The following is a 23635-nucleotide window of genomic DNA, read 5'->3' as shown; positions in this document are numbered from 1 at the left end:
GCTCCAGTGTTGGAATGATTTGGGTTGGAGTTGGGCTGGAATGATTTGGATTGCAGATTAATTCCCAGTTCAAAATAAAGTCTCGTTCCTCTCACCCTGGATGGGAGTGAGGTGAGTTCATGGCCTGGGGCATTTGGATGCATTCCCAGAACTGGGGGCTGTGTCCCCACCAGGGTGGGACGGGAGGGAGCAGTCGGGTGGTGCTGAGGCTGGAGAGTGCTGAGAGGCAAAAGGGGGAGTCTGGGGCACACAGGGGGACTTGGGACACCCCAAAAAGCACAACAAAGGGTCTGGGGTGTCACCAAAGGCACTTGGAGCAGGACAGGGCATGTCAAAACTCCCTCTGCACCCCATAATGCAAACACGTGAGTTGAGTGGCACACCAAAGGCTCAGCAAGGGCCAGGGATCACCCCCAAGTGCACACTGAGGGGTCTAGGGGGGAAAAAACAGCTGGAAGATGTGATCCCGAGAAAATTGGAGTGGAGGAGATGAAGGGGGGGCAGAGGTGTGAGGTGGAGTGAGTGGCTCTTGGGGTGCACCTGGGCTGTTTTGGGATGGAAGGTGGAGAAATGACAGTGGGAGTGACGGGGTCCGAGGAGCGCGTGAATGAAAGGATGGAGGTGGTGATAGGGCCTTGGGGGGCAGCGGGTGGGGCACAGGGACCCATGGGGATCCTTGGGACACAGGGACCGCCAAGGGCACAGGCACACCCAGGGCGGGGCACATCCCCGGGGGTCACCTAGGGACAACAGGGACCGCCAGGGGCACAGGGATCCCTGGGGAGACAGGAACGGCCGGAGGACATCTGGGGACACCGGGACCGCCGGTGACCCGTGACGCCCAGGGACACAGGGATCCCTTGGCGGCACAGGGACCCCAGAGGGGACACGGGGACCCCAGGGGAGCCCCGGGGACGCGGGGACACCAGGGGAGCCCCGGGGACCTCAGGGGAGCCCCGGGGACGCGGGGACCCCGCGGTGACACCCAGGCCCCTCCGGCCCCGCCCACGTGCCGGCGCGGGGGTGGGGCGGGGCCTCCCGCTCGGCGCTCTCTGATTGGCCGGGCGGCTCCGATTGACGTGGGCGCCTGACCGGCGGGGCGGGCGCTTTGCGACGGCGGCGCTTGACGGCGGTGGCGGCGGCGGGTGCGGGTCCGGGCGGGGGCGGCCATGCTGCTCACCGTGTTCTGCCTGCGCCGCGACCGCTCCGAGATCACCTTCAACCTGCAGGTGGACGCCGACTTCGAGCTGCAGAACTTCCGCGCCCTTTGCGAGCTGGAGTCCGGCATCCCGGCGGCCGAGAGCCAGGTCAGGGCCTGCCCCCGCCCCGAGCGCCGGGGAGGGCCCGGCCGGTGCCCCCGGGCCGAGTCCCCCGGGCTGGGAGCGGCCGTGGCCCCTTCTCCCGCAGGGTCGGGGTCTCCCGGGCTGGGAGCGGCCGTGGCCCCCACGCCCCCGGGGCCGGGTCCCGGGATCCGCCCCGGCCATCCGGAGTTTGGGGTTGTTTGGGGCGGTGGGTCCCTCCCGGTCCCTCCCCTCGCGGACCTTTGGGGTTTGGGGAGGAACACCTCGCTTTTCACTCACAATCCGCTCGGGAGAGGGCTCCGAGTCCCCGGTGACTTGCGGTCCCTCTGGGAAAGGCTCGGTCCGCGCCCGCCGCGCAGCTGAAAGGGAGAAAATGTGGGTTTGTTTTGGTTTGTTTTATGTTGAGGTTTCGGAGGAATTTGATGCTTAAACGGGGCAGGAATTGGAGCGAGGGGAAGGTGGGGGCCCGTGGTATCCTCAAACCCCGGGAAACGGGGCTGAAATGTTCGGGGAAGTGTTTATTTACCCCCATCAAACCCTTGCCCAGTCGGGGGCGGAAAGGGCACATTGAGTCTTTTCCTCCCTTTTTTTCACACAGGTGTGGGGACCGAACAGGCACATCCGTGTGGTTTTCCCAGCAAATATCCCCCTCCAGCCCGGATTCAGGGCTTCGTGTGCCAAAACATGGGGGAGGCTGCGTGTGGGGGCGGCTCTGGGCCATCTGTCTGGGCTTTGCTCATGTTTTGGGTTCAGTCCCGCGTGTTTGGCCGTTCCTCCCCGTTTGTCCTGGGCAGGGCGGTGTCGGCTCCTTTCCTCGGCGCCGGCCGTGCCTGGCAGAGTTTGTGGAGTTGGTGGCTTTTGCTTCCCGAGCCTTTTCCCAGTCTAAATTAACAAAGTGTTTTTCCAGCCAAGCCAAGATTAGTCAGCGCTGGAAGAGCTGGTGCAGTGGCAGCCCTGGGGCTGTGGTGTCCCTCGCCCAGCAGGTTCCTGACGTTTGGCTTTCCCTCTGTCTTGGGAGGGCCTTGTTTTCTGGAATGGGAGGTTGGTGATGACACAGAAACAGTCTCAGAGCAGGGGTAGGAAATCCAGGTAGGGTGGATTCTCTTTTAGGAAAAAACCTCTTGATTTTGGGCAGGTGGAAAGGGAGAACCCACCTCACACAAAGGTTCTCAGCAACCCTCCTGTGGCTGTCACAGCCCTCAGTGAGCTCCCAGGCCTGGGGACAGCCCCTGCATGGGGGGCTCTGCAGTGGCTTTGACATCTCCAGGCGTGAACTGGAGCATAAACTCCTCGCTGTCACCTTTGTCCTTTGTGTTAGGGTGACCTGCAGCTCCGGGTCTGGTCCAGGGTAACGAGGGGTCACTTCTCCGTGTATTTTTTGTCAGGAGTTCCCTTGTTTGAGTTTTTCCAGCCCAGCTGACCTGTGTGGGGTTTGGGTGCTGCCAGCCCCGGGCGAGGGGAGCAGCGCTGCGCTTTTGTAGCCACCTCTGCCTTCCTTCTGCTCATCCATCTGCCACCCGTGCATCATCCTGTGCCGCGTCGTGCCGTGCTTGCCAGGCTGTTTTTTATCACTCCTCTCTCTTCTCTTCCTGCCTGGTGTTTGTGAGGTGTTTTGAGGACCTTCAGTGGGGAGAACGGGTTGGACATCGGAGGAATTCCTTCATGGGAAAAGGGTGGTCAGGCCTTGGCAGGGGCTGCCCAGGGAGGTTTGGAGTGCCCATCCCTGGAGGTGTCTAAGGAAGGGCTGGACGTGGCACTCAGTGCTCTGGGCTGGGGACAGGGTGGGGATTGCACCTGATGATCTTGGAGGGCTTTTCCAGCCTCATTGATTTTTTCCAGCCTCAACTTTCTGTATGAAAGTTATAAAGATACAAGTTAGCAGAGAAGCAGCTTCTTGTGTGGAAGGATTTTGCATTGTTAAATCACAAATAGGCAGTTTTACATTTACCAAACTTGGCTGCTTTCTGCCCTTTTTCCTCAGCCAAGGTGAATGTTGCATTGAAGGTGCTGTGTTGGCACTAGAGAGGATGAATTTCATTGTAAGGGTCATGCAGAGTGGAGTAAACCACTCAGTATGTAGAGGAGAGGGTTAATCCCAGCCTTGTTTTCTGCTGGTTTGGGCAGTGAATTCTGGGTGCTGCAGTTTGGGGTGGGGCAGGGAGCTGTGAGGTGTCCAAGGGGTGCTGTGGGCACAGGTCTGAGATAACAGAGGCAGCTGCTGGTGGCTGTGGTGATAAGAGGAGCTGGGCGAGGCGAGGGGAAATAATCTGACTTTCCAGTCTCCTCCACACACCAAGGCCTTGGCTTTCTGGGAGAGGGGACAGGAGGCTCTCAGCAGAGCTACACTCTCCATTCCTTCCTTTCATTTATTTTCTCTGCGTGCCCTCCATCTGTGCCATGCTCAGGAATATTTGATGGGCCCAGGAGTTGGCTTGACTGATGGCTGCAGGTGGTATCCAGCACTCCTGGCTGGGGTTCCCTGCTCCACAGGAAGGTTCTACACGCTGGCATTGTGCACAATGAATCCATCGGTGCCTGCATCCCTGTCTGAGTCACCTCCAGAAGAGCCCGTGTCTGGTGCCTGCCAGCCGGCAGAACCGCCACCAACCAGACAATCAAAAGGCAGCAAAATCCAATCAGTTTGTTTTGAGATTGGGGCAGAATGGGTCAGGAGTGGATTAATCTGTGCTGCTAATGGATGTGGCGAGTGCCAGGCGCTTAATTCATTGTCTGGGATGTAAGGCCGAACGCTCATAAATCCAATCCCAGCAAGATGACGGAGGTAAAGCCTCACTTAAACTGATTAACTTGTCTCTTCCAGAGTGTCTGTGCAGGGAATGTGCCATTTCAGATTTGGGTGTGCAGCTGGGATTTATGACTCGCTGGCTGTTGCTGCGGTGGCACCGACTCAGGCCGGTAACGTGAGAGGCTGTGCCGGGCTCTGCCAGCACCAGCTGACCTTGGTGGTGCCGGGTGGGGTGGAGGCCACTCACTTTCAAATCGCTGCCCATGGGCCCTGGGAGGGCCCTGGGGTGTGAGGCAGCGCTGAGGCTGCACACTCCGGCGGTGGGGAGGAGGCAGGAAGCTCGTGCCCGGTTCCATCGCGCGCGTTTCCCCAGTTCTCTGATTGCTGCCCCAGAGGTTCTGGTCGTTTGTGTTCCTCCTGCCTTGTCTTGCCTTGCACTGCTGCTGACGATGGGTCTCCACTGCTGAGTGCCGCAGGGAGAGTCTGTGTAAGATGTTGGAGTTGCTGGAGTGAAGCAGTGAAAGTCTGTAGTGCCAGCCAGACCTTAAGACAGGTAGTGATTGATTTTTTGGCACCTCCTTGGATCTGCTCCCTGTGATAGCATCAGGCAGAGCCACAGCCCATCCACGCCAGGACTGCGAAAGCTCCTCCCACGTGGCTCAGCCAGCCCTGACCTGTGGCAAACATGTTGTTGCTGAACTGGCCTTTTCCAACCCCAAAGAGACAAGGTTTGACTAAACAAGGTGGTATTTGTGAAATTTGATCGTGTGCGTGAGGGGTTTAGGCCAAGTTCTCCATACTCTGGGCTGCTGCCAGGGCAGGAGGTGGCTGGGCTGATCTTCCTGGTCTCGCTGTGCTCCAGTGACGGCACAGAAACCTTTGTGTTGCCAGATGCCATTTCTGGGAACTTCTCTTCCAGCTTTTTTTTACATTTTGGGCTTTCCCACAACTTAAGACCTCTGTAGGTATTACAGGTCTGATGTTCATGGAACTGTTCCGTGGGGATTATTCACCTTTATCTCAGTGTTTTTATGTTTAGTCTGTGGACCCTGTGTTAAACCAGGTTATCAAAATAGAAATGGATATGACTTTGTGTTTTGTAGTCATAAGAAGTTAATTCCCTGCATGGACTGATGGCAGTCTTGGGAGCAGAGCCTTTGGGTGCTCTGGGTCTGGAGGGTTGCATCACTGGAGTGAACTGGAAAGCACTGAGCTAATAATTGGGGTCCCTGTAAAACTGGTTATTCTGGGGAGCTGTGTTGTGACAAGAGGCAGAATGATGGATGTTGGGCTGGCTCATCCCTGGATCAGCGCTGCTGGCACGTCTGCAGTAGTCCAGGGTCAGTGGGTGCTGACTTGGGGCAGAGAATGCTGCAGAAAATGCCCATGGCTTGTGTAATCGTGGAGTTTGGGAATGTGGACAGACAGTCCTGGTCAAGACTTGCTTCCCTCTAATGATCTTGGCCTCTGATCAGGGGAGACCGGCCCTTCTCCGTGGTGCCAGCTGTCAAACCACAGCTGGATTTCAGCAAGACCAACCCCATGTTGTCCAACCAGGAACATGTTGAGGCCCTGCCATGCCTGAGGCCAGGCCTGTGAGGACATCACACCTTTCCTTCTGAAGCTTGAGATGGGTCCACGGGATTTATTGGAATGGTTTTATTCTTCTCCTATAACAAAATAACATCTTGCTTTTTGTTTTAACTTTTTCTCTGCTTGTTGGTGCTGGTGGCTCTCCTGGCACAGATCGTTTATGCGGAGCGGCCGCTGACCGACAACAACAGGTCCTTGGCCTCCTATGGCTTGAAGGACGGGGACGTGGTGATCCTGCGCCAGAAGGAGACGGTGGAGCCACGGCCTTCCATGCGCTTCCCAGGTGAGAAAGGCTCCAGCCAGCTCTGCCTGAGCCTGCAGAGATTCATCAACACTTACCCAACACCAGCTCTGTCAGTGTCCTTTAGCACCTTCTGCACAAAGTGCTGAGGGGGGGAAGGTGGCTGGGGTGAGTCAGGGGGGCTTGTAAATGACCCAGAGGGCTTCTGATTCAGTGTTTTATTCTGAGGAAGCCAATACCATTTTACTGTTCCTTTGGGGAAGTGTGGAGGCAGTGAGGAGGTGACTGGTTCAGAACAGGCTTGGTAAAGGTGTGCGAGTTTCCCTACAACCACTGGTTCCCTTCCTGCTGGATGTGATGGCACAGGCGTGCATGGCTCAGACCCAGGAACAGCCTCTATGGACGTGTGTCCTGAACCTGTCTTGTGGCAGATTCCCTGAGAAGCCACATCTTGCCAAACTCAGTGGCTTAATCATGTGTGCATGCCAAAGCCTCCTCTGGGAATGCCTGAGTGGAGCCCTGCGCTTCTGTTCTGCCTTCCACAGCCACTCCTAGCAAATCCCAGACATAAAATATCCCTAGAAAAGGTGCCACAGGCTGAGAAGGGCGTGGGAGCATTGCTGAGGTCCTCGTCCTGCCTCAGCTGGAGGATGGGTACCTGCAATGCAGGTCTGCAGGAATATTACTTCTTTTTTTTTTTTTCCCTGCTTTTTTTTAACCCAAGAGACTCTGAAGAGCCTCAGAGCCACTGGGTTTAGCCCTGTAGTTCCTCTATGAGGGATTCATGTTTGTGAAGCTGGGAACAGCTAGTCAGCAAGTGCATTTCAGGGGATTAGAAATGGGGCAGACAGACGAGACCAGTTACATAAATGCGCCGGCGTTGCTAACCCAGTAACCCGGGGACGTGGCTGCGCTTCCATCACGAACTGCTGCTCACGGAATCTGCTCTCATGCAGCATTGAGGGCAGCTCATCCTTCCCTTGGTTTTCCCAGCAGAAATGCAACCATGAAGCACCGACACCTGTGCTCTTCCTTTCAGGCCTGCCCAGGATCGATTTCAGCAGCATCGCCGTGCCCGGGACATCCACGCAGCAGCAGGCGCCGGCCCCGGCGCAGCGGCCGCGCCCGTCGCCCCCGGACGCGCCCTCGTTCCCTCAGGGCCTGGACAACCCGGCGCTGCTGCGGGAGATGCTGCTGGCCAACCCCCACGAGCTGTCCCTGCTCAAGGAGCGCAACCCGCCCCTGGCTGAGGCCTTGCTGAGCGGGGACCTTGGTGAGCTGCGCTTGGGGCTTGGGGCTGGGCAGGGTCAGCTGCTTCAGGGGCAGCCCTGGATGTTTAATGAGCTGGGATGTGCTGCACGTTCCTTGATGGTGCAGATAAAAGGTGCCAGTTGGGAGCATTCAAGGCAGAGTTCCTCCATTTCTGGGTGTATTTCTCCTGCTTGGCATCTTTAATATCCTTTTTAATACCTCCTACTCAGAAATATCAGAGGCACAGATAATTTGGATGTCTATGAACACAAGTGACTCGGCTCCTGATTTTTACACTAAGACACTCCTTACTGCACATTTTCCAATAAAGGTGGTGTGTTAGCTGCATCCCATATGCTGCTGGGACTCTGAGCAGAGAGCAGCACACTCCAAACCCAGCTCTGTCCATAGTGATCTTGTGCTGTGGAAGTGAACTGCAGAAAGGGAGAGGAAAAAGAACAAGAAAATGGTGTCTTTTAGGAACTTTCTCAATAGAAATAGTCATAAAGGTGTACGTTTCTGTTAATCTTGGAAGTGTCTGTGTGTTTTGAGCACAGTTGAAACATTATCCTTCAGCTGAAACCTTCCTCTGCAGCTGATGTTGGTCCCTTTTTCTTCCTGTGGTGAAAGATTTGAACTCTGGTGTCCTTTAGGTGTGAAAATAGAGGAGTTTTGGGTTGCAGTAGATGGGAAATAGTTAGTTGAGTGTGGAGAAATAAATGAAGAGAAGGAACTTCTAGCAGGAGATTTTATCCACTCTCAGGGTTACATCTGAGTGATTTCTCTCTGTTAGAGGAAACCAGAGAGGAACTTCCATGGACATTGTCAGCTTGTTCTGTTTTTAACTCTGCCTTTAGTTCATATCCAATGCTGAAGCTTTCTTTGCACTCTCAGGCTTTTTCACACATCTTGCTGGGAGTTTTTCCCATCACCTTAAGCAGGGGTGCTGTTCTTGGCACAAGAAACCAGAGGTTAAGCCCAAGATACCCAGAACTGGCTCCTCTGCTGCTCTGCCTGGTCTGTGCACATCAAGCTTTGACCCAGATGTGCATTTTCAGTCCCAAATTGCCGCATTGGGCTGTCAGGAGGAAGTGGTTAGGGCTGGTTTTCCCTTGCCGTGCTGCACTGCTGCTGCTGGCAGTGTTTGGGCACAGATCCAGCTCAGCTCCAGCTTGGATTCTCAAATATCTGCATAGATCCGTGCCCTGTGGCTGTGCTGGATGAAGGCACCTGCTGTACAGAAGCCTGATTTCAAAAATCCAACAGTCAAATATACCCAATGCCTCCCTGAGCACATAACAGCCTTTGAGCCAGAGCTGCTTCCTGGGAACGGCATCTCTGGAAGCAAACCCAAACCTTCCCTCTGTGCAGACCTGCACAGACTGCCAAGTCCTTTTGGGGACGTACGTGATCCCATTCAAGTAGTAAAATATGGCCAGAGGCCATCTGGAAAGTAGGAATCTAAAAACTATGGTCTTAAAATGTGCATTTAGACCTGGCTAACACCCCCTGGTTCCAGTGGTAGGCATTCAGCTTTAGGGATTATAATCTCTGGTTTTGCCGTGTTCCTTGGGTTTGAGAGAAGTTTTGTCATTAACCTTTGTGTGGCTTTTAAAATTTTTTTTTCCCTATAAAAATGTATGTGCCAGGAAATCGAGTTTGATTGTGCAGTGTTTGGGTAGGATCATGAGGAGAGCCAGCTCTGTCCAGTTGCTTTTCATCTCAGCAGGTTCCCAGGTTTGCCACTGATCCTCTGAGGTCCATTCACGCTGCCCTCAGAGGAATCTTTTTTCTGTGTGCTGCTGAGTCTATTCCTCAGCTGGCATCAAAAGAAGCATTTGCTGTGCCAGAATTTGATTTGCAAGAGTAATTTCCAGTAAAAAGCATTTCTTTATCTCCTTGTTCCCACAGAGAAATTCACCAGGGTGTTGCTGGAGCAACAGCAGGACCGAGCCCGGCGTGAGCAGGAGAGGATCCGGCTCTATTCCGCTGACCCCTTTGATCTCGAGGCACAGGCCAAGATAGAAGAAGACATAAGGTAACAAACCAAAGTGGCTTGTAGATGTTGGGGTCCTCTCTGGGGAGAAAAAAAATTCCTCTGTGCTTCCATCCATGGTGTTTTTTCCTCAGAGAAGGCAGAATTTAAACACATTTCTTTGTATCGAGGAGTGTTTGCAGGGCAATGCTCTGGGCCACCTTTGCATGTGGGAAGGTTGGGATTTGGGAACATGGAGGTGCACCCCATCCTTGAGTTTTGTCCTGCTGAGATCACAGAGTGTTGTTCCCTGTGAGGGTGCAAGGCCCTGGCACAGCTTGCCCAGAGAAGCTGTGGCTGCCCCATCCCTCGAAGTGTTCAGGGTTGGACAGGACTTGGAGCAGCCTGGGATAGTAGAAGATGTCCCTGCCCATGGCAGGGGGTGGCACTGGGTGGGTTTTAAGGTGTCTCCCAACCCAAACCGTTCTGGGACTGTGTGATACAAGGTGACAGCACTTGTCTGTGCATGTGATGTCTTGGAGCTGCCTGAGCTGGTCCACTCTTGAGACTGGAGCACTTGTGGAAAGCACATCTCCTCTCGAGGCCGGTGCCTGGCGCGTTTTGAACCCAAGAGCTGGGCTGGTGCTGTCTCCCAGCTGAGCTCTGCACAGCAACACGGCGTTGTTCCTCCCAGCTGCCCTTGAGATTTGGTTTTGCATCCTGCTAATTGTTCTGTGTCTGGCTAATTCACTGATGAGAGTTTCTGCAGAAATGCATCCTGCTCATCAGCTCGCTCCCTCTTGCTGCCTTCCAGATGTAATTGTGTTGGGCTGAGGCTTGATTTCTTCAGCTGAGTGGTAAATCCTGGAGTCAGTTCATGGCTGGTGGTTTTCTCCTGATAACAGTGTCTGTCTGATACAGACCCATTGTTGGTCAGAACCAGAATTCACTGGTGATAGGAGTGCTCTCACATTACAACTGACAAGGTGTTGGTGCCAGATAAACACTCAGCAATGCAGAAAATAGACATTTGTAGGTAGTGAAACATTGCTCAGAGGCACAGGAACGTTTCTCTTCTTCCTTAGATGAGGGACAGATAAAGGGGATGTGCCCAAGGTTCTGCAGCTGTTTGGGCTGAGCCGTCCCCAGATTTCACACCCCACTCAGCGAAAAATGAAATTGCATCAGAATTGAAGCCTTTTTACCTGTTTTGGGGAGATGAAGCTGTTTTGGATGCAGTCACTACAGATGCTCATCACTTCCAAAATTATCCTGGGGCTGTGAGGGATTTCTTGAAGAGCTTTTTTTTCTGTCGGCTTGAATTTGCACCAAGGGCTGGTGCTCATGGTGATGTTCTTTCTGCTATTTTGCTTACCTCCCTCCTTTCCTATGCCTGGAAAAGGAAAGATACCACGGAAACCTGAGGATTTTAATGTTCAGCTGCTGTGTGGGATTCCAGTGATGTAGCTATTGGCAACACCTCCGTGTACCCTCAGCATGACTAATGAATCCACAGGTTTTTTGCTCCGAGTTCTCCAGGTTAACATGGATGTCAGGTTCCTGTTGGCAGCACAAGGCTGTCAGGAGCTGAGGTGTGAGTTAGGCAGGGGTTGAAAGGGGTAGTGGCTGCTGGGGAGTCACTCCGTGTCTCTGGACTCAGCTGAGATCATTCCTAGCAATCTTCGGCTCCCAGGTCTGTGTTTCACTAAGGAAACAGGCTTTGCTGTGGTTTAAATGTGTGTTTGTAAGGTGAGCAGCAGTAGGTGGGATTTCCAGGTCTGCCTGTGAATCAGAGGGATGTTACAAGGTCTGGGTGACAGAAATTTTGGTCTTTCTCTCTCTTCTCACAAAATTTAGGCAACAAAACATTGAAGAGAACATGACGATAGCGATGGAAGAGGCACCTGAGAGCTTTGGGCAGGTGGTGATGCTCTACATCAACTGCAAAGTCAATGGACACCCCGTGAAAGCCTTTGTGGACTCAGGTGCTTTCTCCACACTCTCCATCACTGAGGGCAACAGTAAACATTCCAGTAGTTTTCCCAAAATATCCTACAGTAAAGCACTGCATGACAAGATTTTGGAGCACTTTACTGAACCTTGAGCACAGCCTGGGTGAACAGAGCAGATTGTTGGGAGAAGCAGTGCGGGAACACCCTGGATTAGGGCTCCTAGGAGAGTTTCTGGGACTTCTGTGCCTGGAAAGTCGCTGCCATGTGCATGTGTCTTATCTCATTTTACAGACAGGGGAATTTCACATGCCTTTAATGTGGTGGTTCCCATCCACATCCTGCAAGGGGAAATTCTTGGGGTTGTTCCATGCCTACGGAATGGTCAGTGCTGACTCGTGTGTGGGCAGCCAGGTCAGCACAATGGGATTCACAGGAAGCCTTTATGCCCTGGGGTAGGTGGGTTGGCTTCCCAGCCACTGAGTGTCATATCTTAAGCTCTTCCAGGAAAAAATAAAAGTTTGTGCTGAGCCATCAGGATTTAACATGAGTTCTGTTGCTGGTAGGTGCCCAGATGACCATCATGAGCCAAGCCTGTGCTGAAAGGTGCAACATCATGAGGCTGGTGGATCGGCGGTGGGCTGGCATTGCTAAGGGTGTTGGGACACAGAAAATCATTGGCAGAGTGCACTTAGGTAAGTACTGGCATTTTTGGAGCAGCTTTAGCAGGGGTTTGACTGAATTTCCTGCAATCTTGGCACTGAGGATTGGTGCTGTAATTGCTAGGAGCTCCTGCAGAGTAAAATCAAAGTGCATCTGCAGTGTGTTTGTTTGTCTTGGGTACTGAACTCTGTTTTCTGTTTCATTTAATGCTGTAACACTTTGGGGTGAGGGAGTCCCAGCTCCTGCCCAGGTAGAGGACATGTTCTCTGGGGGCAAAACCCAAGGTGAACATGAAACACCACGACCTTCCCTGTTTTGGGTGGGACTGCTGGGCAGGGTGAGCTACTCAGGAAGGGTTCCTGCACAGTGCAGTGTTTGCTGTTCCTTTGGAAAGAGAAGCCTCTCTGTGCTCTTTTGCAGCTTTTGTGGATGGAGGACACTGCCCTTATTACTGAAAAATCAATTCTGTTTGCTGTTGCTGCTGCTTAGACTTGTGCTCTAATAAACTGTTTGCAGCTCCTCAAGCTTAGAGGGCCAGAGAAGCAGGACTGGAGGTTCTCAGGCACATCAGCTTTTAAAATAATTACTCTGGGACCATGGCAGGCCTGGCAGTCCTGGGGCTTGCACAGGGCCAGACTTTCTGTCACCAAAACAGTGCATCAGAGTGCTGGTTTCAGATTCTCCCAGACCTTTCCCTTCCCAGGTGGAAGAGCAGAAAGCAGATATTTTGTGCTGTAGTAGGAACTTCTCTGCCTTGTGTTTCAGCTCAGGTGCAGATTGAAGGGGATTTCCTGGCGTGCTCCTTCTCAATCCTTGAAGAGCAGCCCATGGACATGCTCCTAGGACTGGATATGCTTAAGAGGCATCAGGTATCAAAACCTCTTTTGAAACAGTTACCTGGATCCTGTAGGTTTAGTGAGAAGTGGAACATAAATGCCTGGCCTGTGAATTCATAGGATTTTCCTGGGGACAGGTGATGGTGGATTGTCTTCCAGCCTGGAAGCACATCCATCATGGACAGCTCTAGGGTGTCTGGCTGCTGCCTGGAGCTTTTTGCTCTCATCAGAGATGTTCAGAGCTTTCCAATGGAATGATTTATTACAAATGGAGTCAGACAGGGCCCTTTGGTTAGAGCAGATTTTCCTGGCCCACCCTTACCTGCTGTGAGCCGTTCTGTTGGAGGCGGGTTGCCTGACCTCGTGTCTCCCTTTTTCCCTGGGAGCCGCCTGGCTCTCCACAGGCCCCTGACGTGTGGATGCTCTTTTGCAGTGCTCCATTGATCTCAAGAAGAACGTGCTGGTGATCGGCACCACGGGCTCGCAGACCTCGTTCCTGCCCGAGGGCGAGCTGCCCGAGTGCGCGCGGCTGGCGTACGGCGCGGGCCGCGACGACGTGCGGCCCGAGGACATCGCCGACCAGGAGCTCGCAGAGGCAATACAGAAATCCGTAGAGGAAGCAGGTACCAGCAGGAGCCCACTTGAAATAGGAATATGTGCTTTTTTTTTTTTTTTTTTGCTGCATGTCAGGATGTCTGTGAGCAATTCCCCTTCCAGCTCCTGGGAGCAGCACCAGCCAGTTAATGGTGGAGAGAAGGGGTTTTATTCTTGCTTGTGGCCTCTGAGTGCACTTCTCTCTTCCTTCCTGGGCTGCAAAACCTGCACAAAGGCACTCAGAGCTGTTAGCTGTTTATTTGGTGCTCTCCCTGCAGCTTCCCACCCGCTCTGGTTTCCTGGCTTTCAAGGTGTGGAGGTTAATGGTTGTCTGTGGCCAGGATCACGTTGTAGTGCCCGGCAGGGACATGGCTCAGCTGTACTGCTGCTGCAGCCTCGTGTGAGCACAGCTTTGGGGAGGCTCCCAAAACCCTGCTCTTATTGGCTGCACCACGTAAAAATAGAGCAGCTGTAGCAGTGACAAAAGTTCATGACAATTTTTAGAATTTGCACTATTTCAGCGTTTTTCCCTGGAATGGTGCTCATGCCCTTGGAGGGGGAATTGCCTCCTTGCAGTTTGCTCTAAGGTTCAAAAGCTAAAATCACGTCCTCAGCCTTAAACATGACCTGCAAAGAGAACTTTCACCCTCCTGCAGTTTTGTTCCCAGTGTCCCTGGAATCCAAACGCTGCACAGATGTGATGGCCGCATGGAGTTTTGGTGGCTGCAAAATTTAGCAAATTTAATTTTCAGCCAAAACAGCTGAAAGCTGAACTATAAGCCAAAACCAGTCTGAAACTCAAATTTTCTGTTCAACTCCTTCCTTAATTCAGCTTTTAGCTGAAGGGGAAATTAATTTTTTTTTTCCTGCTGTTCAAGAGAAGCTGTCAGTACCTCAGGGTGTATTCCTTAAGCCTTTTCCAAAACTTTTAAAAGATAACATTTTATATCCAAAAGTTCTCTAGAGACCTTTGAGTTTTACTGCTCATTTTTCCTCTGAAAGAATGCAGTAAATTCTGCTTCCTACACACATGTAGAACTCTTTGCTGGGTCAGGTTTAAGCTGATCGAGTTGATTTCAACATTTTTCTTGCTAATTTTTGAAGACTCTAGCATGCCCATATTTAAAATTGAAATGAGAAAAAAAAAGATTTAACCATATAATATAATGTCTATTTATATATCTATTAGATACTAAAATTTATTTAACTATATCTCTATATATATATAGTTGAAATGCACTGAAATTTTTCTTTAACACCTCCCAGTTACTGTTTGACAACCCAAAGAGTAAGCAGTTAGTTACAAATAATGCAAATAATGAAGTTGATAACATTAAGGGGAGCACAGGACTGCACTTATTGCTCCCTTTGGCCAATTTTCTTATATCCTAAAAATATAAGTTTTTCAGAAATGTAAAAAATCTCAGAAGGAAGGTCTGGCTTTAATGAATCAGTAAGAAATAGTTTAAATAGCCAAATTTGAATGTTTATTAACTGAAGTTGCAGCCAGTAGAGAGAAACACAAACATGGGTTTGACCTTGTGATTGGGTTTTGATGTCACTGAAGGGCAGGCTCAGGAGCTTGGGCTCTTTCTGTTCCCACAGCCTGGAAGGTGTAAATATTAGTTCTTTTCCCGTGAAAACCTGGAGCCTGGTGGAGCCTGGGTTAGCTTTTGGAATATATTTCCACTTTGGATGAATCTTTGCAGGTATTGTGGTTGGTTGGATTTAGTTCTCTGTTGAAAGAGAACTAAATAACAAGCAAACCTCAGCCCAAACGATGAGTCTTTACAAAAAAATAATTTTAGACAGTTTTTAAAACAGAAAAGTGCCTGAAATGACTTAAAATCAAGCTGCTTATGTAGCACATATGGTTCTAAAGACCATGAGGCTTTGTTCAGGCTAGTCAGCACTCAGACACTTTCCGTTGCTGCTGAGCTCTAGAGGAATGTGAAAGATTTATGGGAATGGGAAATCCATTTTGTGTGTTCACTTAATGCCCATAGAACACTGAGGCACAGAACTAAAGTGGCTCTTGTTCAGATTGACTGTGACAGTCCTGACAGTTCTAGACACAGTACTAACCTCTGGCCCATAGGCTTTTGTTGGCTGTATCCTAAAATGTCAGCACATTACTTCTTTCTCTCTTCCAAAACTTGAGTTGCTGCTAGATGGTACCAAGAAAACCAAGAAAGGAAAAAAAAGAAAACGGAAGAAGGACAGAAAGAGGATGTGATGCAGCTCCAAAGAAGCTCAGCTCCCCACAACACATGTGTTCTTTTATAAGAGCAGGAATTTTTGCTGGCTTCCAGGATATGGTACAACACAAATGGCTGCCTGCACCTGGAGGCTATTAAAGTGCTTGTTTTGAATGCACCTGGATTATCCTTGAGCTTTATTTAATTCCCTGAAGTCCACTTTAGGGAGCCTCATGATTTCTGTCAGCTGCTTTGCTGGTGGTTCAGCATCTATGGAAGGCAGCTGAGGTGGTGGTGGAGTGCTGGTGGGCTTCACTGAGATCCAGGACCTCCACATCCTTATTTACCTCTGAAGGCTAGATGCTCTTTTGTGCCAATTTCCCATCACTGGGGAACTCGGTGATCATGGAAAATTTACAAACCTGGCAGCAAAACTGGAGCTGTTTTGCTGAGGAGGAAGTGTAGGCAGGCAGTTCATCCCACACACACCGTTTCATCCAAGCAGCCTCCATCCAAGTCACTGCCACCACAAACAGCTCAGGCTGCTCCTGGTACAGAGAGGAATTCATCCCTGATGGTGCACTCTGTGGGGAAGACTTTGTTCCTGGTTTTAGCTGGATCAATATCGCTGGTGGGGCTGGGACTCAGCTCCTGTGCCTACCCCAGGAGAAGGATGACACTGAGGAGAGCTTGGCGGAAAACCAGCTCCTGCTGCTACCTAAATGCAAATCCCTGCTGTGTCTGATCAGACCCTAATTAATGATCCAGCAGGTCAAAAGACAGTTCTGCTTCCTCCCTGAAGGGTTGGTTTGGGAGCAGAGAGCATGAATGTAATCATTCCACATAGAAACAGAAAGGATCCCTCTGGCTTTCATTCATATCCTCTTGTCACAAAGCTCTTGTCACCCTTGGGAAAGATGAGCAGGGAGGTGGTGTCACAGCAGATACTGCAATGGGTTTAGTTAACAGAATAAAAGGAACAGAGAATAAAAGGCTGAGGACAGAAAGGCAGGTTTCTGTCATGTTGTGGAATTTAAAGGGAATGGTGGCTGGAGGTGTAGGCATGGCAAGCTGTGCCCCAGTACTCCTGTCCAGGAAAACCAGTGGTGTGTGTTTAAGACCACTGAGTTTGGGAAGGGAAAGGGCAGCAAATCACAGAGCACAGAGCCTGGGTGTGTGATCCTGGGCAGACAGGGCTGTGGTGTCAGGACAGGCACTCCTGCAAAGGTCGTGTGAGTGATTTAACGAGTGCTAGAGCGCTGATGCATCAGCGATATCAGACTGTCAGCAAGATAAGGTCACTTAATCTCCTCTGATAACCACAGCCAGTGTTTGGTGCTTCTGATAGAGATCTGCAATTCATCTGTTCTCTGTGAGGACAAGGAAGGAGCAAGCTGGGCTTGACTTTTGGGTGCTTCTTGTTTGCTTTGCTCTTCCCAGCCTTGGGCAGCAGCTCTTTTGGGGGATTTCTTTGCCCCTACAGTCTGTACACTTCCCTTTTGCAGCCAGCTGGTGTTTGGACACCTTCTCTCGGGTCTGATGGCACAGCTGGGACCACAACCCAAGAACTATGTTGCCATCTCAGCTCCATATTCCTGAAATGTGTCTCCTGAGTATCTCCAGCCAAAGGGAGGACAGACGAGTAAGGCACTAGACACATGTTATACTGTGTAAAGTTTCTCTGTGGCATAGACAATACAGAACAGCCTTTAAATTGTGCTCTGGCTGAGTTATTCTTGCCTTGATGTGCCAAATTTGCCAGGCAGAATCTTTCTGGAAGGCAGGAGGTCCTGCAGCCTCCGAGCTGTAGTGCCGGACAGTCAGGAGGGGAGCTGTGCAGGACTGTAACCATGCATGGTGTGTGCTCTGAATGCTAACACGAGTTTGGTGTGTTTGTTTCCTAATCCAAACAGAACGTCGGAAGCCTTGATGCATGTAGTGTGTGTTTACTGCAGCTGGAGTGGGCCACAGACCAGGTATTTAGAGCCACCCATTCCAGTTTGTGCTGCCATGGTGCGAACGGTGCTTCTGCTGTGTCCTGACTGCTCCTTTCCTTCTGTCTTCCATAGAGAATAGTGACAAAGAAACTACCTCACTGGAAATGCCCTCATTACCAGCTTCTGATGGGTTTCAAAATCCAGTCCAGTCTTCAGGACTAAATTCCAAGATCTGTAATCCCACAAATCAGTTACTTGATCGTTCTGTCTCTGCCCCTGCTTCAATTTGCTCATCCGAATCCAGCCTTGCAGAGCCCACTGATCCTAGAGCCGTCAAGACTTCTGAGTCTTCACCTGAACACCAGATAACCCCAGAAAAAGAACATGCTCTGGTATTACAGCATCATTCCAATAGCTCTTCCTTGGCAAATAATGACCCCTCTCCGCACACCGGAGATGGAACCTGCTCCAATCCAGCTTGCCTTTCACAGAAGACACTCAAAGAAACTTTTAGTGCTGACATTTTAAAGGAATGTAATGCTAAAGGACAAGATCATGGTCAGGAACATCCTCTGGAAGTGACAAAAGTCTGTTTGGATGACACTGCTACCAAGCACAGGCAGGATAAAGATGTCTGTCTGTCTTCAAAGCAGGAGCAAAAACATGAGCTTCCCAAAGACCACTGGATGTGCAAAGAGCCAGAAAAGGAACATCTTGAGGAGCAAACTGAGACAACTGACCCAGAACCTCCTTGCTGTGTTGATGGGGTTGAGAAACCTGCTGTGGTAGAAGCCAAACAGCCAGAAAATCCTCCCATGGAAATGAGAGATGGAATGGAGAGAGCAGGTCTTTCCTGTGTGAAAGGGAGTATCCAGCTGTCAGCCTCCTGTAGCCATGTGCACATGGAAGCCTCCATGGAAATAGATGCAGAGGAGCAGGCTGCAGCTGAAGTGCAGAGCTCAGCAAGGCAGCAGAAGCAGCAGACTGAGAACAGATGTATATCCAACCCAAACTCTGAGGCCTTCTCCATGGAGGTGGAGTTGCTGAAGTCTCCGTCCTCCTTGAGTGATCCACTTTCCACCAGTGATGTCCTGCAGTCTAAAAGCACTAGTGAAATTTCTGCAGAGTATCACGAGTTGGCTAATTTGGCAGCAGACGGCTCTTCCCCCTCCAGTACCCAACAGCTGGACACAGATCCAGGAAGACCTTCAGAAGAGCCATGTTTCCCTCTAGCATCAGCCTTGAAAGAGCTTCACAAACTCTTGGTTATCAGTCGGAAAGGAGAATGCAAGATCCTTGCCTCAGAAGAAGTCTCACAGCTGGAAATGGTTCACAAAGAGCCAGCAGTGCAGCAGAAAGGACTTCCTGAAGGTGGGCAGAAAGGCTCGGATCCAGCCAGCCAGGAACAGAGCTGTTCCTTCCCTGAGATGAGGTCTGAGGGTGGAGGGGTAGAGGGGAGCCAGCCTTGTGATCCTGGCAGAGAGCACATAAGCACCAGGCCTGCTGCTCCTGGGCAGCCTGTGCTTGGGGGAGGCGCTTCAGAGAGGCAGAAGGGTTCAGGTAAGAGCGATGTGGTCGTGCTGAGTTCTGCAGCCACCCCTGGCCAGCAGCAGAGCCCAGAGCAGAGGGAGGTTTTGGCAGGAGGTTCTCAAAGTGCACCTAGTCCAGCTTTGGAGCAGAGCACGCCTGTTCCCTCCACACCTGCTTCGGGTGAAGGAGCACCACAGGATACTTGGCGCCTGTTCACAGGAGCACCTGGGAGAAGTGGCAGTGCTGCTCCTGCAGGTCCATGGCCGCTGGGTGGGAGTGAGGAACCACTGCTGAGCCCCCCAGCTGCCTACACCAGACTGACCACAGGGGCTTCTCCACCCCCTGCTTTCCCTGTGGCTGATGTCGACCGGATCCTCGGTGCTGGTTTTACCCCACAGGAAGCTCTCCAGGCCTTGGAACAAGCGGGTGGAAACGCAGATCTTGCTCTTCTCATTTTGCTAGCCAAGAGCATCGTTGTTCCCACGTAACTGTGGAAGAGGGAGCTGACTGGGGGATCTTCTACAGGAGTATCTCAATTACACACCACAATGGACAAGCAGAGTGTTGAGCCAGATTTTTTAAATTATTTGCAGCCAAAGTAACACATTTCTTCTGTTTCACTCATTAGATTTGGGCTTTGAAAGGAAAGAAAATGTCCTTGCATTGTGTGGACAGGATAGCTTTTAATCATGCATACTGGATTAAAACTACTAGTTTTATTTAAATGTATGATTTTAGAATAGCTCCAGTGCTACGAATACAAAGCAGCAGCCACTGCACTCACTGCCCTGTTTGGCACAAAGCAATTTGTGATGGGAATTGGCCACACGTGCACAGGAGGGGAGGTGCGCTCTGAGTCCAGTGTGGACTCTGGATTTGTTGCAGCTGCTTGGAACCCAACATCCAGCTGTTGAAATTATTCTGGCAGCTACTAAAGGTGTGTAGATGCTCCTGGATGTGTAAGGCTTTTGCCAGAGGAGCAAGGGTTTTTTTTGGGAGCGTGGGTTTTCGTGTGTGCATGGGGAAGACTGATGCTTATTTTTGCCAAACCCTTTTATGCTTTTATTTAGAGTTGGACTCAATGATTCTTGTGTGTCCCTTCCAACTCAAAATATTCTGTGATGCTCTTGGGCCAGTGTGTTCCAGTTTACAACATGGGGATAGAAGAAGGGAAGGGATAGAATTTGGTGCTACCAAAACTTATAAGATATGTTTTAACTTATTTGGAGATGTGCTGGTATTAACTGTAGGGACAGGGGGGAGGGAAAAGGAGTATTTACATTTTTTTCTAGCCTTGCCCACATCATGTTTTTCCTCATGCAAAAAGAACAAGCTCAACCAGTTTAAGGCTAAACCTTAATGATGAATTTGTTTAACAAACCAGCTGTATGTTACGGCTCTAAATCTCCCTGTGCCCGGGGAGGAATGAACTTCATCTCAGTGGCTCCAAGCAGGGCTGTGACTGGAAGAAGGAAGAATCTGCTTTGCTGTGGTTTGTCTGGATGTCTGGGGTTGATCAGCCTCATGGCTGTGAATGCCATGGCTGGGGGTGCTGATCTTACACCTCCTCAAGAGCAAGGGCTCCCCAGCAGGGTTCATGGAACAAATGCACTGATGTGGCTTCTGCATTACAACCACTGTGGCCTTCTGGGATGCCTCTGGTGAGTCACCTGAGTGGTGAGGCCTCACCGAGGCTGTGCTGTAGGAAGCCCTTTCCAGATGCTTTTTTGAGGGGGAAGAACTCCTTTGTGATGCTCTGCAAAGCCCCAAAACTCTGTCAGGGCTGGGGAAGGGAAAGGAAGGTGTGGCTGAAACCAAATTTTAAGTAGGAGCTTTGATTCAGTCCCACTTGCAAATCTCAGAAGTGGCTTTGTGTTAGGTGTTTGTCTTGAACTTGACACGTTGAGCTAAACCTGGAGTGATGGCTCAGCAGCACCAGACACATTTTTGTTCATGGCTTCCATGTGGTCTTGTGGTTGTCCCAGGCCTGTGTCCTGGTGTTTGTGTTCCCTGTTGCTTTAGCAGGTCTCCTGTGTGTGTGCTGGGCTGTTTTGATGCAGGTGGCATTTAAAAGCAGCACCGATTTGGTTTCATCTGTCACCTCACAGGAGTTTGTGCTGTCATTGAGTGCTGGTGTCAGATTTGCCTCAGACATTTGGGCAGCCAGGAGATCCTTTGGAGTAATAAAGGGCTTCAAGGCATTCTGCTGTCAAATGGAGCTTCTCCATGAGCTGGGACGGTACCACCCAGACCTGGAGCTCCCACACAGGTTTGGCTTACATCCCTCTGCTTGTGATGCCAGCAGCAGGCACCGCTCCATGTGGGAAGCAGTGCTTGGCTGTCTGGAGCAGCATCCAGTGATTCACTTGAGGCTCTGCTCAAAATGAGTTACTGAGGCCAGACTGCAGCTTTCTCATCTTCACTGGGCAGGTGGTAGAGTTACCCCTGCTGAAGGCTTAGTTTAATATTCTTGCAATGAGCACCTCAAATCAGCAGAAGCCCCTCTGTGAAGGGCAAGCTTGGGCTGGTACAGGAGTACAGTGTCAGCAGGTCTCTAGAAGCCTTAGGAAATAGGATCCATCAGACCCATTCCTGTCTGCATCTGGTTCACCATCAGAAGCACCAGCAATAAGGCTCCCAGATCCAGAGTGACTTCAGACGGCTGAATCTGCTCCTGATTCACACTGCAGGGCTTGGTGAGGTGGCCCTGGGAGCAAAGTAACACAGGAGCCAGGGCCAGGTTGGCTCTCTTGGATGCAGGAGAGCTGAACCTGCACCCTTTGCCTGTGGGTGGATGTACTGCCAGCTGCTTGGAGCAGCAGATGTTGGCTACTCAGTGTTGGCCACTCAGTGTTAGCCCTTGTATCACTCTCTCTGTTTTAGAAGCCGTTGCTCAGCTGGCCCAAGTGGTGCTGCTCTGCACCAAGCTGGTGACAGGCTCTGCTCTCATGGCCACGCTGACTTAGGCTGCACATACAGAATTTATGCTATAAAAGCTTTAGAGCATCAGCCAATCTGCTTCAATGCTCACTTTTATTCCTTGTCAAATATAAGTTTTGAATCCCGCCCTTCTGCCAAAGCTGTATGGAAGCATTTATCCATAGTGCTAGAATTCCATGGGTAACTCTCTTGAAACTGCTAGAAACAAACCCTGACCCCCAACTGATAAATATTTCTAAAACTCTTTTATCAAGTAGGTCCAAGCCTGGTGATTTAAATCTCTTCATTTCCAAACCTTGCTTTGAGTGAATGGTTAAGTGCTGCTAAATTAGTGAATAATTTTTTTAGGAGCAAGATCTAGTATAAAATTGGGGCAGTAGTGAGTACTTAAGGTCAAAATAAAATGTAATAGAATGTGTGTTTAGCGAATGCTGTCTAAAAGTTGTCTTTGTTTCAGTGTGTGTCCTCTCTGCTGCATGCACACGCACATCCTCTGTTCAGCCTCTGGCAGTTCCTTTGCTGGTCCCTGTAATGACCTGGCCCATAGAGGGGAGTATTTATAGGAAAGGAGGGATGGCAGAGTGCTGTGGCTTATTGGCTACAGCAGGGGATAGAGGTACTACCAACAGCTGTTCAGGTTTCTTAAGGAGCCAGGTGTTCTGGCCTAAAATCAGGCACTTTGTTATTTTTCTCTTCCCCCTCTTCATTAATCACTGCTGTAGTGTCCTAACAATGCCACATCACTTAACAAAGGGATTTCACCATGGCAGTCCAGCTCTAGAGAGTAAAGCAGTGCTCAGAAGCTGCTTTGTAAAGCTGCCAGCACCTATGGGGACCCATGTGGGTCTGTAGAGTTTCTTTCTGGGTGTGCCCTGGAGCCAGTCCTGGTTTCTGAGATTTACTTTTTTCCTTAAAAATACTGAAGGAATTCACTTGGCCTCTTGGGGACTGCTTGTTTGTGTACACAAGGCCACAGGTGAACACAGAGGTGATGTTTAGTGAAATCCCAACATCTGGAAGCTTCTGGGCATGGGTAATTCTGATAACAGGAGGAAATATTCCTGGTGACTATCCCTGGCATGTTTACCTGCTGCAGGACAGAGCTGAGCTAAGCTGTTACCGTGATAATCTCTGCCTCCTTGCTGTGTATGTTTAACTTTCTATGTAGACGCTCAGTCTCCAGGACTGTTAACCTTGTATGTCCTCCATGTTTTCCTCTTGTGTGTCTCCCTCTTGCTGTCTCCTCTTCTCAAAAGTAGCAATATTTAAGTGTACTTGCTGAATGCTCAACTTCAAATCAGTTTTCTGTAAAACTATGCCATTGACGAACAAAAGGAGGAACAGGTCCTAGAGGTTTCTTCACCAGACTTGGACTTCCTGCCAAATGGCTCCCCAGAACTCTAACAGAAATTCAAAGAGGAGAAATCCAGAGGTATTTCTGCCTGCCTCTCTCAGAAGTCAGCTTGGGAAACGAGGTCAGTTTCATGTACATCATTCCCCTCTAAGCGCTCGAGATTTCTTCCTGCACTGTGTAGACGAGGCTTAGTCCGTGATCCAAAGCGCAGCAGTTTGGGTCACACTTTGACTGATGCTTCAGAGTTTTACAGACTCACTTAGGGAACTTGAGGGAATCAATACTCAGGAATCCTAAAGCTGGTTGCGTTTTGTGTCATTGACTCTTGTGGGCCGAACACGCTGCGGCCTCGCAGGCGGCTGAAGAGAGGAGTGGGTGTGTCATCAATGGGATGTGGTTCTGCCCAAAGTAATACACACTTGATTATTTTTTGATTTTTTTTTTAATATTGGGGGACTGTTTATCAACAAATTATGTGTAAAAAAATTTGATATTTAAAAAAAATGAATAAACACTTTATCATAATA

At 50.5% G+C, this 23635-nt stretch overlaps 2 protein-coding genes across 4 annotated transcripts; both read left to right on the top strand.

Annotated features, from left to right (window-relative positions):
* Positions 1 to 52: 52 nt before the first annotated feature.
* On the top strand, positions 53 to 17323 carry DDI2 (DNA damage inducible 1 homolog 2). Of its 3 annotated transcripts, none has more exons than XM_053997721.1 (9): positions 53 to 1307; positions 5794 to 5923; positions 6921 to 7154; positions 9044 to 9170; positions 10965 to 11092; positions 11623 to 11751; positions 12485 to 12588; positions 12989 to 13178; positions 17261 to 17323. In XM_053997721.1, exons 1-9 carry the CDS (start codon positions 1170 to 1172, stop codon positions 17275 to 17277), a joined length of 1197 nt encoding a protein of 398 aa, XP_053853696.1. In that variant the 5' UTR covers positions 53 to 1169; the 3' UTR covers positions 17278 to 17323. The 3 variants fall into 3 exon arrangements, with proteins under 3 accessions (XP_053853696.1, XP_053853695.1, XP_053853694.1); XM_053997720.1 differs by lacking the exon at positions 17261 to 17323 and adding an exon at positions 15321 to 15525; XM_053997719.1 differs by lacking the exon at positions 17261 to 17323 and adding an exon at positions 15311 to 15525.
* Positions 17261 to 23635, top strand: RSC1A1 (regulator of solute carriers 1). Its single transcript, XM_053997717.1, has 2 exons — positions 17261 to 17323; positions 17417 to 23635. Exon 2 carries the CDS (start codon positions 17449 to 17451, stop codon positions 19300 to 19302), a length of 1854 nt encoding a protein of 617 aa, XP_053853692.1. The 5' UTR covers positions 17261 to 17323; positions 17417 to 17448; the 3' UTR covers positions 19303 to 23635.

This window comes from Vidua macroura, chromosome 23 (assembly GCF_024509145.1).
Source record: "Vidua macroura isolate BioBank_ID:100142 chromosome 23, ASM2450914v1, whole genome shotgun sequence".
In the NCBI taxonomy this organism is placed as follows: Eukaryota; Metazoa; Chordata; class Aves; order Passeriformes; family Viduidae; genus Vidua; species Vidua macroura.
The sequence above is the reverse complement of the archived record's forward strand: the minus strand, read 5'-3'. Positions and strand labels throughout refer to the sequence as shown.